Source organism: Mus caroli, chromosome 5 (assembly GCF_900094665.2).
Source record: "Mus caroli chromosome 5, CAROLI_EIJ_v1.1, whole genome shotgun sequence".
NCBI lineage: Eukaryota > Metazoa > Chordata > Mammalia > Rodentia > Muridae > Mus > Mus caroli.
The window spans coordinates 30937370-30950876 of record NC_034574.1 but is presented as its reverse complement, the minus strand read 5'-3'; the positions used below and the strand labels follow the sequence as shown (position 1 = coordinate 30950876).

Here is a 13507-nt window from a genome sequence, read left to right as displayed (position 1 = left end):
AGGTCTAGAGGGTTTGATCAGATCACATGGCCAGCACAGGAAGCCCTTTGGTGTGTTTTGGTGCCTTCTGTTCCGCCTGTCAGCTATAAAGCAGGAGTACTGCCTCCAAATATAGACATAAGAGACAAGATGGCCAGCACACCCATAGACAAGAGCTACCAAGGGTCCCCGCATCTGGTACAAGAGACAACCAGAGATGCTGTCATGGTACAGTGTGCCTGGATCATGCAGGGTCAGCAGCAAGCATGGGGTGGAGTGGTCCAACCTTAGTTCTAGGATGCAGGCAGTGGGCTGTGATAATGAATTGCGGTTTTCCAGGCTGTGTGAGTTCTTTGCCCTCCCTGTGTGTCAGCAGTCCTTGTCCCACCCTAGCCATGTATCTCAGGAGCAGGACATACCTGCAACCAATTGTGCATTCTGTAAGCCCACTAGAGGGACAGACTGTGATCTCAAGGCTGTTGGGCAGGTGTATAGTAGTTGGGCATTGGACATCACCACTTTGTAGGTCCCCTACAGGGTGTGATATGAGCTTGGCCCAGTGACATTCTAAGGCAAGCCTATGCTGTGTAGCAAAGGGGATAGAAGCCTCTCTCATGCGTATAAATTTGGGAGTGGTTTTCCTGAGCTGTGCTGTCAGCCATTCAGGTGCCTCCATGATCCCTTAATCTCCCTTTTCAATCATTCCAGATACAGCAAACGGATTGGGCATATTGGTCTTATTAGACCCCCACTTTGCTCCTCAGAGATCCAACCAGCAGCATGTCTTGTGTGTAGCACTCGGCATCACATCTGGCAGACCGCTGAGGCAAACATCCCTTAGAAGCAGGGGGCACAGGCTCTGGACTGGCCAATCTGCACATGAACAGTCACTTGGCATTTCTAGAGACAGGTGGGCCTGAAGAGAGCCACACTGTGGGCCAACTAGACTCCTAGAGGGGAGGCTTGCACCCTAGGCAGGAAGCAGCAGCTCTGCTCTGCCTGGTGCTTACGAAGGGTCCTTGTTGGGGCATTCGCCATGTTCCTGTACTGCCTGGCTCCCACCTTCAGCTCAGGAGGAATGCATACCTGTCTCCTCCCATGGAGTCTCTATCCCAGCTGTGCCTCCCACCTGAGCTCTTGACTGCCTTCCCATGAGGAGAGAGGTGTTTTTTAAACAGCCTTATAAAACCTATGTCTCTGTCACAAACTTCCCAAGTCACAGACATCTAATAGTGTTTCCCGCGGAGGCTCCTGCTGTGCACCTAATAGGCTCCATGACAGCGGGTTACAGACTATAAGCCACAGCACAAGTACCCTAGGGTGATCTGTGGCCAAGCACTGAGTCATCCTCTGCTTTAAATGACACTGAGCAGACCCCTCATTCTCATCCAGCCCACAGGGACTCCAAAACCAAAGACATCACTTAAAAACTGGCTCAGTGACACTGGGCCAATGCTTAGGTCTCAATGGATGACCCTGGACAAGTGAGGGTAGGTTCTTCCTTCTCAGAGCCCCAGGGGCCCCCACAAACTGAATTTCTCTGATGAATAGCTCTGTGACCTCACAGTCGCCCTGAAGTCTGGGTCCCATCTCCAGATTCAATGCAGTAAGATCCTCCATCACCTGTGATCAATGACTGGACTGTGCCCACTACCCAGTACCTAAGCCAGGAGTGGCTTGAACGGACCTCCAGGTTAACCCATGCCCCTGAACACCACCAACACATACATCCCTCACCACACTCCCCAGGAACTCAGACCCAATGGCTCTCGATCCGGATGTCAAGCCCAGTAGTAGGTCCTAGACTCAGCTCCTGCTGGACCTATCATGCTCTCTCCTCTGGGTATCCTTCATGGTAGCAGTCCCCAGTGTGGGCAGGACCTCCCTGGGCAGGTTCCCACCTCTGCTCTGATGCTTGATCCACCAGCCAGCCATCAACTGGCATGTGCCTGTTGAAACCATAAAGGCTCCTCTCTACTTGACAGGACGTCCCACAACTTCTCCATGTCCACCCCAGCCCACCTCAACCCTCTTCTGATGGTCTCCCTGTCTCATATTGGGCTGTAAGCAGTCATAGCCTTTATTTAAATGCTACTGCCTAATTCAAAGAACCCCCCCCCCCACCCACACACACACACCTCTCAGAACTCTACTAGGCTTCAAAGCTGCTGCCTCATCTACAGTTTCTCAAATCTCCATGCAACGTTGCCCACCAGAGTGCATCTGTGTCTGCTGGTACCCTGAGAGCAGGCATCCAGGGGATTCATTCTGTTTCCAGCGCTTGGCACCAAGTCGGGAGGTGAGGAGGCAGTGATGGTGTCTACTGAGTTAAATACTCAGGTCCCAAACCACTCAGAAAAATCCCCAAGGTCCTCTAAGACAGAGGGTTTCCTGTGTATGTTACCCTCCCTGTGCACCAGTGAGATGCAGCCCCTCCCACCTGTCAAGTGATCAGAAGTGATGACTCAGACAACTACGGACATCTCCTGTGCCATGAGCCACTGTCAGGAGGACATGAGGCTGGGCCACACAGCACAGTTTTATTAATACACAAACAAGTTCCGCCAATGGGCGCCAGTCAATGGGTACACGGTTAAACAACAGTAGAAAAAAATCCGTTTTTAGAGCAGAAAAGTGGGGTGAAGGGACTATGGGATGGGGGACGTGGACTGAAAACTAGGATCTTTCATTGCAAGTCTCTTTACATAAAAAAATTTTTACTTTCTGAATTAAATACATTGAGCTACACAATCAAAATATATTTACAGTCATTTCAAATGGGCTACCAACATAGTTAACTAAAACAAACAAACAAACAAAAAAAACCCAAAAACAAACTTTCTCTTTTCTTTGCCTGTGTCTTTCCAAGATTATTTTAAATATGATTTTAGTTTTTTTTAAAAAATACATTAAGGAAATAATTACATTCATAACGTGAAAACATTTTACAACTTAGAGCCACGAGCAATTGATTTGGAATATCTAGAATGTAAAAAAACTGGTGTTAGAATGTAGAGTAAACCTTTGTTAGAAAATCAATTATCATATTAAAAACAGCTTTGGTCCCTATGAATTATGAACTAAAGACACCACTTTGAAAGGCTAATCCAATCTGGCGTGTGGGAAACCCAGGTTTCCAGAGACCACAGTGGTGTGTCCCCCCCTACTGGCAAAGGGTATTCCTCAAAACTGAGGAGTGGGCTTCCCACGCCAGGGCCATGGCCATGGGGCTGAGTGGTGTGCATATGGCACAGGGGGGTTATTTTCAGTTTATTTCACAGTAGAAACCCAGCTCTCTGGCATGACTAGTAGCAAGTCAGTGGGAAGAAGACCCAGACATTCAATTGCTTCTATAAAAACCATGTCATGAATTTGAAATGTTTCTGACTCAAAATTACTTTAGAAAAGAAAAACGGAGAGGAAGAGCACTCATTTTGATGTTGCCTCACCCATAGAATGGACCTTGCAGGTGCTGGTGAGAGTAGAGATAAATGACTTGGCTCAAGTATCCCCAGAGCACAGGGCAGAGGTCAGTAACAAGGGAGGCTGTCCCTGGCCTTTGGGAGGAGAGGCCAGAGACACCCCTGCTGCTGCCTGCTGGTGAATTCTATCTGGGAACTGCAGTCCCCCACATAGCAGAAATCTTCCTCCATGGCCTCAGGGCCTGGGACATTGCTTTCCAAAGCAGATTTTCTAAAAGTCCCATCAGCATGGACGTGCGGACACAGAAACAGCCAAAATTGGGGCAGTGGACAGATGAGGAGGATGGGTGGGTGAGGCGGGACCAAGGCATGCATGGGACACTCGAGGCAGGGGAGCAGCAAGCATTCTGGAAGAGGCCATGTGACCCACGCTCATCCTTGCAAGAACACTGGTAAATGAGATTGTGTGACACTGAGGGCCCCACCCCCATGCCCAAGCCAGGGACCACAGCAAGTCCCAGGCCAGCAGGATATTTGTAAGCAAATGGTTAGCTAGTAAACGGACACAGAAGTAGAGGGGTTTGCCCGGCGGTGGTGGCACACGCCTTTAATCCCAGCACTTGGGAGGCAGAGACAGGCGGATTTTTGAGTTTGAGGCTAGCTTGGTCTACAGAATGAGACCGGGACTACACAGAGAAACCCTGTCTCTGGAAATAAATAAATAAAAAAAAAAGTAGAGGGGTTTGTGAAAGCTGATGACAACTTGCCAAATTGTAACAAAAAGTAGACCCCTAGAAACATTGTGGCCTCAGACAAAGAGAGGCGGAGCAACTCCCATGATCCAGAGGACCTGATTGCTCACAAAAAAGGGTTCAGCCCTCTGCCTACCTGGCTCCACACAAGGCAAACCTGTGGTATCGATGGCTGGGGTCATGCTAGTGGCTTTGGGAGGGTCATAGAATGAGAACACTGAGACTCCTGACAGGATCATGGGTGCCTAATATGTACATATATAAATTAAAACTCTATTTATTGAACATATACAAATAAATAACTTATTTTGAAACAAATGCTCTCTCAACTAGCTTTCTGACCAAATCTAAGAACATTAATGGGAGCCCAGGACATTGGAGCCCTGTGTTGGGAGCCTTACCTTCCCCGGGACCTACTTTATATGGTGCTGAGGAACTTACAGGATCCACCACAGTTGAATGGATGACAAGGCTGGGGTTTTTTCAGCACAAATTAGGAACACCAGGAGCCTAGAACCTGCTGTGTCTTCATCAGGACAAACTCAGCTGAGGCTTATTTGCTGGACATGATAATTCACTGTGTCCCTCTATGCTGGCCAGGGTTGGCTGTTAAACTGGACATTTTCTCCTTGTTTTGGTAACAATCAAAGCCTGGAACAGCTTTCCTGGCAAAGCAGGCTGCTATCAGAGTGGCCAAAAGCATTGCTCTGAGACCCAAAGCAGCAGAAGTCTACGGAAGTCCCTTTCAGAGCATGGAATGGTCACAGCTCCCTGTGATGACCCAAGGGGCTCCATGAACAGGCTGGCATGTGTGGAGGCTGTATCCCTCATCCTGGTCCTACACAGTTTCCTGGCAGAAACTAGCCCACGCAGATGCTGGTGTGAGGAATCCTAACTGCCCTTTGGAGGAAGGCACTAGAGCAAAGCACCATTAGACAGCTGGCAAATGTCTTACACTGGGCTAGTCTGGGACAGACCTTCAGCTAAGCAGCTTCCACGTACACTATGATGTCCCTGTACCCTGGTGACCACTTTGCTGCTCTTTGGTGACTCCAAGGTAGCTGCTTCAGGGCTCAAGCACAGAGCATCAGTCATGGCCATGAAGACTGCCCAGAGAAGGCCCTTAAAGGCACCACTACAGAGAGAGAGCCTGGGAGACTCCTCATGTGTGTGCTAAGGACATTCTGGGCTGTGATGGGAAGGCTTGCCCCTGGTACAGCATCACCAGGTTCTCACCCATGTATAACTGGTCCTGTACAAGTCTGCAGAGATGCCTAACTTCCAGGTCACTGCCTGCATCTTCCCATGGTGGAAAGGTTTGGACTGTTACCGGGAAGCCCAAAACGCCAGTTTGACACTCAACCCCCTAGAGTAGAGGCTAGCCCCATGAGCTGTAGACAGCACCTCCTAAGCAGCTGAACTGTCCTACCAAGTGCACAGGGGCAAGCAGGAGAGTGAGAGGGGCCCGCACAATCCGAACCTCAGCATGGGAGTGCACCCATGATGCACAGCTTCGACTGTAAACTGGAGGAAGGTGCTCTGGAAGGATCGTCTCTGTTCAAAGATGGTCCAGGTTAAACTATAGGTTCTAGACCCCACTCTGTTAAATCCACAGGCAGATGGCGGCCAACGTGCTTCCTGGGCTGAGGAGTTCCTGCCCGGCAACCCAGGAAGCTGGGGTCTCAGGCCAGGAGAAAGGGTCATATGCTACCCAACGACTGAAAGCTCTGTGCTGACTCTCATCATAAACTGGGAGGAAACAGGGTCTCTGAAAAGTCCCTAACGTCCAAGCATAGCACATGAAGAAAAAAAAAAACAAACAAACAAAAAAAAAAAAACGGAGTGGGGGAGGCATTTTCTTTAAAAGCAAACATGAAAAAACACTGGTTAAAAAGAATGACAACTTCTCTATCCTGGTGACAAAAGATTTTTGTCCAAAACCAAAACTGAATCTTCACAGCCCTATTTCTCATGGCTTCACCTCCATTGACAGGGGACAGGCGGGACGGGGAGGGGTGTGCAGAGACACGGGAGCTCATGCTGCTGCAGAGTAGGACCCTCTGGCAAACAGGGTGAGGTACGCAGCTCTGACCGCACATGGGGAAGGCTCGGGCCACCCTGTCTCACAGGGGCGCACGGTCCACGGGCTGCAGGCTGGAGCTGAGCTGAGGTCCCCAGAACCGCCCCATCTGCTAGAGGGCGCCTCAAAACAGCTTGTCAACCCCTTTCATTTCTGCTTCTTAACAAGTAAATTTGGACACCAAAGTTTTAAAGTAAACTTTCCTAAAGGGCACCATCATACAGTAGAAAGCGTGCACGCAAGCCAGCCAAGGGTCAGCGTCAGACTCGTCCAAACTTCTGCGGTCATGTTCAGGCCACTCTGGGAGGCACACGTGTCACACGCGAGGCTGGTGGCAGTACACAGTCTCTGGGCGTGGCTGGGCTCCCTCTATGTCCCATTCTTCAGCTCCCACTCCTGGAGGAGAGAGATGTGTGAACGCAGACAGTTTGATCCTGGCTACCACAAGTTGCTATGGTCCATGAGCCTTTGAGAGCTACACAATGTCTGGGCTCAGCCACAGAGAACAGAATGCAGTAGCCAGCCAGAGATAAACCCAATCCAAATACCCAACAGGAGTAAATAGGTAAGTGTGGCCCCTGCAGACATGGGACACTCAGCAGGCAGAACCGGGAAGGGAGAGCTGACTGCTGGGATATCATGTGAGTAAGGACTACATATCCTCTGAGGCAGTCAAGTTCACAGAGATAAACAGTATCATAGTATGCATCTGAGGCAAGGGAAGAATGTGGTATTGGTTGTTTTGGTGTTTCATCTAGCAAAATGAAGTTCCAGAGGTGGGACACGCATGGGGATGCCCTATTAATAGGTCAGGTTAGTTTTGCTTCTTTTACCACCAGAAAGTGGGTGATGGGTGGCTGGATGGGTGAAGTGGACACAGCCGCTGTAAGGGGCGGGGTGCAGCATCAGGGCAGTGGGCCTTGCACACTGCCCTCAGACATGGGGCTCTCAGCACCTATTCTCAGGAGGTGTCTGGGGAGGATGAGACGGGGAGCTGGCCAGGCATTTTCCTCTGCAGAGACAAGCCACCAGTCCAGAGCTGTGGCACGTCCCTCCCTCCCTGTCCCAATGTTCCTGATTCTGCCAGCTGTTCCATTAGGGTTCGTATTTCTGCCAGTGCGATACCATTAGCCACTAATTACCCGTGAACTTTTGATTCTAGAAAAGTCAAGAGAATGTTTAGCCTAGTCAATATGTCCCCCACCCCAAACTCACGGGGCCCCTCTGACACTAGGACTGTTCATTCTTCTCAGGTCCATTCCTGAGGCTGTGCCAGAGATCAGCTGCAGTGACAAGAACCTCCAAACCTCCTGTCATGTACTGGCGACAGCTGGGACCAGACGCCCTCCTGTGCTGTATGGGAACTGCATGAAGCTGTCTGTGTCTCGAACTGACAGTCATAGGCTTCGTGTTCTCCATCAGAAGGGGACAAAGCTGAACAGCCAGAGCCAAGGGAGCTTTTCTTTCATAGCATAGCTCAGCTTCTCACCCCTCTCCTCTGATGGTAAAGATACCAGGAGGGGAATCATGCAGCTCCTTTCTAGCATGGCTTAGACAAAATGGTCCTCTACATAGGAGAATCTGACTATAGACTAAGAAGCCTGTGGGATGTGCAGAAAAGTCACTGGAATGTCAGCTCAGTAGCCTTCTCCCAGTCAACGTGAAGCCTTCCAGAAAGCATGCTTTCTGGGGAAGCACACACACTGTGGGGCTGGGCTAGCACAACAGCTAGCAGAATCCGAGGACACCCTAAGAGCATCACACAGTCCTTCCCCTACATGCAATTTGTCCAGGGAGGGGCTGGGACTGCTGAACACTCAACACATCAATGCCAGCACTACAAGGCCTGGGGACAGGGCAAGGTGCACACCCAGCATCCTCCATCTTCAGGACAGAGGGACACCATCTGGACTCAAGTCCCCTCCCCAGGCCAGCTCAGTCCCACCTGCTGCTGCTTCCATTCCATTTCACCCCATTACAGCCGCTTCCATTATCATGGGCAAGAAGCGCTGGCTCTGGCCATCTAGAAATTATACTTTGAGAATCCCTAGGGTTTGATCGTGACAAAGGTTGTTGGTGGCTCCTCTTCCTGACTGCAGGGAGTAAAGGGACCCTAAGTTGACAGCCAGGGTGCTGGGGACAGCCTAGAAAAAAAAATGGTTTTTTTCTGGCTTTTTCTTTCCTTGGAGAATCACAGTAGGTAAGTGCTGGAAAGGATATCATGGTCACTCTGCCCAGTCTGTGTTGCCCAAAGAAGACAAGCCCAGGGAGTGGTAATCTTGCTCATTTCTGAGGTGACCTAGAGCTTTGGGGGCTCAGATTTGGTGGCTACCTTTGAACCCCAGCCTCTAAGGCTTTTGGGGGACAGCTGGAGGAGTACTTGCTCAGTACCTCTGGCAGGAGACTGAGTGCCAAGTGCAGTGGGGTACCTGGCCCTGCCAGGGGTCTCACCTTGGCCTTCTGCAGCACGTGGCCACGGCAAGGGGAGCTGCCTGAGGACGGCTGGCTCTTCTTCAGGACGGCTGCACTGTTCACAGGCAAAGGCCCCTCAGCATCGCTTGTATCACAGCTGGAGATGGGAGAATTTTCCAGAGTCCGATGCCGAAACACAGGAGACTGTTAATGAGAGGAGAGTCCTGTGTGAGGGGCGTTCTCAGCCACCGGCATTTCTTGGGGAAGAAATAGTTTAGTAAAACAGAAATAGATTTGGAAATGGGCAAAACTAGGAAGGACCAGCACAGGTCGTTCCTGATCCCAGGGGCACTTTCAGAGGGATGGAAGACCGAGAGGCCAGATTCCAGCCCACACTCCTATCCTCACCTCCTCTCTCACCTGCCCATCAATGTGGTGCTTCCTAAGTTTGTCAATGTTTCCTGGAGCTGCCTGCCACTGAGAGGGTCAGGCCTGGTAGCAGAAGCTGCCAGTAGCAGGCAGCATTAGCCTGGCATCCCAGGACGATGAGCGGCCCCAAGTGACACTGGGTCTGTGACCACTCCCACTGTGGCAGATGCTGGAGAGAAATTTTTGGAAACCTCAAAATGAAAACAACTTATCACCTTGGCTGCCTTGGGTCTGATTTGGCTTGCAGGCTCTCCCACATAGGATCGCAAATGGTCCTTTGAGAAAGCACGGTGCTGTGGAGACCCTGTTGTCATTATATGACTCAGAATGTCGGAAACACACTTGGGATGTGCAGGGTGTTGCTTCAGAGCAATATCAGCCCAGAGTTCCTGTGAGGGCCCCTGACTGGGAGTGCTCCCAGCTCAATGTTTTGGCAGCACAGGCCTTTCCTCGGACATCTTCAGAGGCCATGGCGACTCTGGGTGGGTATGGTCACTAGTGTAATGACAGAATAAAGACCCATGTCTCAGGACAGGGGAAGGGCAGTATGTGTCTGCAGCAGCAGAAGGACCTGTCTAACAAGCCACTCCTCTGAGGATGTGGTCTGCCTACAATTATTCGTAATGCTGTCACCAATGCAGGAGGCAACCCCAGTGCACAGAGAGGAGTCTCAGGAGACACAGGAGGCATGGGCACCCATTCCTGAGCTCCTGAAGGCCATGGGACAGATAGGGACAACAGCAAGTCTCAGTGGCTGAGTCAGGTGACAATGAGGAGCCATGACTAAAAGTGAGAGCTCAGACTTGACCGGTGACCCCCTCATGCCCCATTTGGGGTATAGATTATTATGTTGCAGTCTCTGCAGCTTCCAGACACCGGCAATACTGTCAGGGTGAGAGCAAGTTCCTGCCTGGCAAACTGGTGTCAAGTCAGACCAGACCAAAAGGTAAGAGAGCTGGCCTTTGTCACCTGACCATGCAGAGGAGGTCTCAGTACTGGCCTTTAAATACTCTGACAAACATATGAGACATCAGTGCCTCCAAATACTCAACATAGTGGAAACATTAGGCTGATACCATGCACAGTGGTGAACATGCTATCTGAGAGATCATGGAGCACTTCTGTGGGCTGTGCCTTCAGGACACTTACCTGTGGACTGGATGTCCCTGACCTGGGCTCGATGGCCAGTCCTAGGGTGACACCACCTGCCAAGGCCTTCTTCAGGCTCTCCTTGACCTCAGTCAGCTCCAGCTCCAGGCTGACACGCTCTGCCTCCCTCTGCTTGCACTCTTCCTCCAGCCTCTTCAACTTGTCCTCCAGAGCTGCCTGGGTCTTCCTGCCTGAAATCCCGAGGACACATGGTCACCTCAGAGGGGCCAACCTAGCTGAGTTCTGCTAGGCCTTCCCCACAGTACTCCAGTCCAGCTGTTCCCTGCAGAACCCAGACCCTTTCCTAATAACCGGTTGCTGTGTGAGATTAGGGTCAGGGGTCAAACATAATCCTACACAGCCCAAGGGGTCTCATGACACTCACTTAAATAAGGAGAGGTCTCAAATTCTACCAGTTACTTGTAGACTATGGTTTGAATATGTTGTGATGGTTTGAATATGCTTGGCCCAGGGAATGGCACTATTTGGAGATGTAGCTTTGTTAGAGGAAGTGTGTCCCTGTGGGGGTGGGCTTTTTTTTTTACACATTTTTTATTAGATATTTTCTTTATATACATTTCAAATTTCAAATGCTATCCCGAAAGTTCCCTATACCCTCTCCACACCCTGCTCCCCTACCCACCCACTCCCACTTCTTGGCCCTGGCATTCCCCTATACTGGGGCATATAAAGTTTGCAATACCAAGGGGCCTCTCTTCCCAGTGATGGCCGACTAGGCCATCTCTGCTACATATGCAGCTAGAGACACAAACTCTGGGGGTATTGGTTAGTTCATAATGTTGTTCCACCTATAGGGTTGCAGACCCCTTCAGCTCCTTGGGTACTTTCTCTAGCTTCTCCATTGGGGGCCCTGTGATCCATCCTATAGATGACTGTGAGCATCCACTTTTTTTTTCTTTTTTGGTTTTTTGAGACAGGATTTTTCTGTGTAGTCCTGGCTGTCCTGGAACTCACTTTGTAGACCAGGCTGGCCTCAAACAAAGAAATCCACCTGCCTCTGCTTTTAAGGCCCTTGTCCTAGCAGCCTGGAAGCCAGTCTTCTCTTGTTTGCCTTTGGAACAAGATGTTGAACTCTCAACTCTTCCTACACCATGCCTGCCTGGGCACTGCTATGCTGCCACTTTGATGATAGTGGACTGAACCTGTAAGCCAGCCTCAATTAAATGTTGTCTTTATAAGAGTTGCCTTGGTCATGGTGTCTGTTCCCAGCAGTAAAACCCTAAGACAATTATTTATGCTGCCATGGTCACAAAACATTGCCCATCCATATCTCTGCAGGCCTTGGCATATAGTTCTCTAAGGTTTGACAGTAAACTTGTCTCTTTGAAATTTGTTGTGATGACCAACGTGGCAGGAAATGCACAGAGATGGACAGAAAAGACAACTGAGTCAGGGAAGTGGGCAAACCATAGGACACGGGAAGCCTGGCTCCCAGAGACACCTTTCTGCTTCTCTGTCCTGTGACTTGACACAGGCAGGTAGAAAAGCTGCCATTACACACCATGCTCCCTCCCTGTCATAGATCTGGGTCTCCACCCCTCTCAGGCAGCCTGTTACGGACACCTTGCCCAACCCACTGCCACAGATTATCCTAGTGGACCCATCTTCACCTCCCTTCTTGTTCTCTGTCCCTTAACTCACTTCCCTGAACAGCCATAATTCAGACAGAGTTCAGTTCTGGTTAACTATGATGGCCATATGCACCAGCCTCAGCCCACACTGAAGCCTTCTGGAAGCCGGTGACCTCTCTGGGCTCCCCCATCCACTGCACAGCCCCCCTTCTCCTCAGCTGGTAGAAGTTAAATATGAAAAGCCTTGCCCCAGTACGGGCACTGGCCAGGACCAGAGGGAGGTGTTAGCTTCCATCCTGGATCAGGAAGTCTGGTAGGAGCAAGGCCTAGCCTGCGCCTGGGCACTTCCCGTCTCTAGGCACCGCTACCCCGACAGCTGTCCTCGCTCACTGTCCCTCTTTTGTGGTCACTACCATAGACCTTTCCTCTGGTTCTCAAACCCAGGTACAGCCTTGCTCTCCCCAGGCCCTTCCAAGAATAGAGAGCTGCTTGACCTTGGCAGAGCTCTAAGAAAACGTCTCAGCTCCCTTGGCTGCTTCCTCCACAGAAGCCCCACTGAATCACCTCAGGCAAGGAACAAAACCTACCAGTCTTGGCTGTCAGCACCTGAGGCTGGAATTGCTGGAGTCTCTCTGTGCAGCTGGGGTCAGGGCACAGTCCCTGCCTATGGTGGCATCATTGAATCAGCCCTGTGCTACCCTGGGCTCCCCTACAAGGCTAGCACCCCAAGAGGCAAGGCTAAAGAGGCAGCCTTAGCCCATGGAGCTGAGGGTGAGCTGAATGGAATCTAGAACTCCAGCAGGCACAGGCACGTGGGCCATCAGGGCCAAGTCCCCCATACCTGCATTTACTTCGATGGCGGCCCTCAGGTCCTTCCTCTCTTTCCGCAGCTGTGCCAGCCTGTTCCGAAGGGCCTCTTTCCTCTTCAGCAGCTCTTCCTCTTTGGACTGTAACCGCTTGGCATCTGCTTCTACCCGGTTCTTCCCGTATTTGTACTGCTCAGCATCTGAGCAGGGAGTACAGGGTTAGCTCAACCAGAGGAGTCCAGGTGCCGATGCCTGTGGCTCAACAGCTCTTGGGGTACACAGAGCTGTCCCAGGCTAGTCCTAACAGCCTAGCAGGCTTGGAGCGGGGACTTTACTCAACTCCTCTAATACTTTGATCTGCATGTTTACAAATAGAGACAGAATACTGCGGAGTCCCTTCAGTGTTCCTCCCCATAAGGTGTCAACCTTCAAATAATTGTCAATAAGGCTCAGAGTGGCAATTCTGGAATCTGGCAAGGCAGTGACCTGGATAGTTCTGTCAACCTGATACAATCTAGAGCCATCTGGGAAGAGTGTCGTAAGGAGGATTACCTAGAACAGCTTGGCGTGTCGCCATGTCCTTGAGGGAGTGTTTTGATTATTGCCCCCCTGCATTTTGACACCCTGACTGTGGGTGGCACATATCACCAGGCCCTGGAATGTGTGCCAGGGCAGGGGACTGGCTGAGTGCTGGACATCAGGGAGGTAAACCATAGATTTCTTCTCTCCACTCTTGACTGTGGGTGAGAAGAGTCTGGCTGCTTTAAGCACCTGCCTTGACTTTCCCAGATTTCCCAGGTAACCTGTATCTGTAACCTGTACCTGTAACCTGTACCTGTAACCTGTACCTGTAACCTGTACCTGTAACCTGTACCTGTAACCTGTA

At 50.7% G+C, this 13507-nt stretch overlaps 1 protein-coding gene across 4 annotated transcripts in view; it reads right to left on the bottom strand.

The window, feature by feature from the left end:
- Positions 1 to 4089: 4089 nt before the first annotated feature.
- Afap1 (actin filament associated protein 1) overlaps positions 4090 to 13507 on the bottom strand; it is a 110360-nt gene continuing 100942 nt past the window's right edge. For 3 of the 4 annotated variants that reach the window (XM_029477636.1, XM_021163595.2, XM_021163596.2), the window contains 4 exons: positions 12657 to 12821; positions 10224 to 10414; positions 8685 to 8849; positions 4090 to 6629 (listed from right to left, as the gene is read on the bottom strand). In XM_029477636.1, coding sequence (XP_029333496.1) covers positions 6603 to 6629; positions 8685 to 8849; positions 10224 to 10414; positions 12657 to 12821 — 548 coding nt within the window. In that variant the 3' untranslated portion in view covers positions 4090 to 6602. The remainder of the gene's footprint in view (positions 6630 to 8684; positions 8850 to 10223; positions 10415 to 12656; positions 12822 to 13507) is intronic. The other variant, XM_021163597.1, reaches the window with a different exon arrangement.